This window comes from Parus major, chromosome 22 (assembly GCF_001522545.3).
Source record: "Parus major isolate Abel chromosome 22, Parus_major1.1, whole genome shotgun sequence".
Lineage (NCBI taxonomy): Eukaryota > Metazoa > Chordata > Aves > Passeriformes > Paridae > Parus > Parus major.
The window spans coordinates 2654372-2657050 of record NC_031790.1 but is presented as its reverse complement, the minus strand read 5'-3'; the positions used below and the strand labels follow the sequence as shown (position 1 = coordinate 2657050).

General features: G+C 60.5%; 1 protein-coding gene across 4 annotated transcripts in view; it reads left to right on the top strand.

Moving 5' to 3' along the window:
* Positions 1 to 2679, top strand: part of DMTN (dematin actin binding protein) — a 9016-nt gene that overhangs the window by 4210 nt on the left and 2127 nt on the right. For 3 of the 4 annotated variants that reach the window (XR_001524848.3, XM_015648953.3, XM_015648954.2), the window contains exons 3-10: positions 718 to 792; positions 910 to 1086; positions 1300 to 1344; positions 1426 to 1534; positions 1866 to 1922; positions 2000 to 2152; positions 2235 to 2344; positions 2422 to 2527. Coding sequence is in view for 3 of the 4 variants with exons in the window: in XM_015648953.3 (XP_015504439.1) it covers positions 718 to 792; positions 910 to 1086; positions 1300 to 1344; positions 1426 to 1534; positions 1866 to 1922; positions 2000 to 2152; positions 2235 to 2344; positions 2422 to 2527 (832 nt within the window). In the remaining variant the exon portion in view is untranslated. The remainder of the gene's footprint in view (positions 1 to 717; positions 793 to 909; positions 1087 to 1299; positions 1345 to 1425; positions 1535 to 1865; positions 1923 to 1999; positions 2153 to 2234; positions 2345 to 2421; positions 2528 to 2679) is intronic. The other variant, XM_015648952.3, reaches the window with a different exon arrangement.

Sequence of the window (2679 nt, the reverse complement as noted above, 5' to 3'; positions counted from 1 at the left end):
AAGAGGGGCTGGGGGAGGGGGCTGGGGGTCCCGAAAAGGTGTTGGGGGTCCGGGGAGCGTATTGGGGGTCCGGGAGGGTGCTGGGGGTCCCGAAAAGGTGTTTGGGGTCCGGGGAGGGTGTTGGGGGTTCGGGAAAGGTGTTGGGAGTTCGGGAAAGGTGTTGCGGGTTCAGAAAAGGTGTTGGGGTACCAAACAAGTTTCTGGGGGTCCAGAAAAGGGTGGTGGGATACAGAACAGGGGGGTCCAGAGAAGGTCTGGAGCTCCAGGGAAGCGTGCTGAGGGTCCGGGAATGTGCTGGGGGTCCGGGGAGAGTGTTCGGGGTCCGGGAATGTGCTAGGGGTCCGGGAGGGTGTTTGGGGTCCGGGGGGATTGTTGGGGGTCCAGGGAAAGCGCTGGAGGTGCTGGGGTCCTGGCAGGGTGCGGGACGATGGGGAGCCCTGCAGGGAGGGCACACAGAGCTGGTGGCCAAGGGCTGGGGCAGGCATGGGCTGCTGCCAGCAGGACCCTGCCTTCCTGCTCCTGCTCCTCCTCCTCCTCCTCCTCCTCCAACCCGGCCTGGCAGCACCATCTAGTGGCAGCGTGTCCTGGCCAAGCCGCTGTCACCTCCCGGCTGTGCCCCGTCCGCCCGGGGAACCTGGGATCCACAGGGCTGTCCCCTGCTCCCCCTGCTATGCCCCGAGTCTCTTCCTGGGCTAAAATCTCCCTTTTTCTGTCCAGCAGCCACTGACCTCCCCTGGGAGCGTCTGTTCTTCTCGCGGATCCAGCGTTCCCGGATCTCCCTCCAGCATCGTGGTAACAATCCATTCCCACCTTCCCACTGCATCCCTCAATCCCCGGGGTCGGGATGTGCCCCTCTCCACCCTTCTGGCACTCCCCATTCCCAAAAATCCCCTTCTGGCCCCAAATGAGGGCGTTTTCCCTTCCTCCCAGGCCAAAATGGACAACGAGGTCCTGGGCTACAAGGACCTGGCTGCCATCCCCAAGGACAAAGCGATCCTGGACATCGAACGCCCCGACCTGATGATCTATGAACCTCATTTCACCTACTCGCTCATGGAGCACGTGGAGCTGCCCCGGAGCCGGGAGGTGAGGGGACATTCCCTGGGTTTTTTTGGGGGAGAATCCCACCTGGATAGAAGGATCACAGAGCTGGGGCTGCTGGGAAAAATATACCAGCATAAAAATACCTAAAATTCATTAAAATTCGTGCTAATTCATAGCACAGCTTATGAAGGTTATTAAAATGGTTAAAATTCGTTTTGAAAATATTAACATTAATTAAATCCTTGCCTTCTGCAGCGCTCCCTGTCTCCCAAATCCATGTCTCCTCCTCCGTCTCCGGAGGTGAGTACCGGGCTGGGGGAGGAGGGGGCGATGCTGAACTGGGGAGGGGTCTCGCTGATCCCCAATCCCGTTTTCCTGCAGGTTATCCGGGAGTGGCTGGAGAGCCGCCCCCCCAGCAGCACCCCACTGCCCCCCTCGCGCCAGGGCACCGCCCCGACCCGCAGCAGCGTCCAGCACTTCCACCGACCCGGTAACGGCCCCCCGGCCCCAAAGCAGGACCCCCAGAGCCGCCCGAGCCCCCCAAAGTGTCCTGGAGCCTCTTCCCAACCCCACAAACTCCCATTCCCAATCCCACAAACTCCCACTCCCAACCCCATGAGCTTCCAGCCCCACAAACTCCGATTCCCGATCCCATGAGCTCCCATTCCCAACCCCACAAGCTCCCATTCCCAATCCCACAAACTCCCAATCCCAACCCCATGAGCTCCAATTCTCAATCCCACAAACTCCAATTCCCAGTCCCATGAGCTCCCAATCCCACAAACTCCCACTCCCAACCCCAAACCCGTTTTTATCTCCAGAGACCGACACAACAGAGCTCAACATTTACAAGAAGCCCCCGATCTACCGGCAGAAAGGTGAGTCTGAAGGGGGGGTCTATCCCATGGGATGGGTTATCCCAGGATTCTGTCTCACCCCCCCCCGTGCCCCCCAGACCACCATTCCAGTGCCCACCACGGCAAGCACCTCATAGAGGATTTGATCATCGAATCTTCCAAATTCCCGGCGGCACAGCCCCCGGATCCCAACCAGCCCGCCAAGATCGAGACCGACTACTGGCCCTGCCCGCCCTCGCTGGCCGTCGTGGGTAGGTGGGAACTGCGGCTTTTCCCTCCTGGACACCCCAGAAAAGGCTGGGAATGGTGGGAACGTTCCCATTTTTCCCTCAGAGACGGAGTGGAGGAGGCGGATGGCGTCCAAGAGAGGTGAGGAGGAGGATGAGGATCTGACGGAGGAGATGAAGAACCTGCGGGAGCTCCAGCGGCAGGAGCTGAGCAAGGTCGGGGCAGGGCCACAGCTCGGGAGGGGCTGGAAGGCACTGGCACCGATCCCAACCTGTGTCCCCTCGTCCCCAAGGTCACCTCCAACCTCGGGAAGCTGATCCTGAAGGAGGAGATGGAGAAGTCTCTCCCGATCCGCAGGAAAACTCGCTCGCTGCCAGACCGGACGCCTTTTCACACGTGTGAGTGGGACGGTTCTCCCGGAATGCCGGCCCTGTCCTTCCTCACCTCTGGCTGCCTGCACCCCCCTCTGTCCATCCCAAATCCCACCTGCACCTCCCAAATTCCATCTGTACATCCCAAATCCCACCTGCACCTCCCAAATCCCACCTGC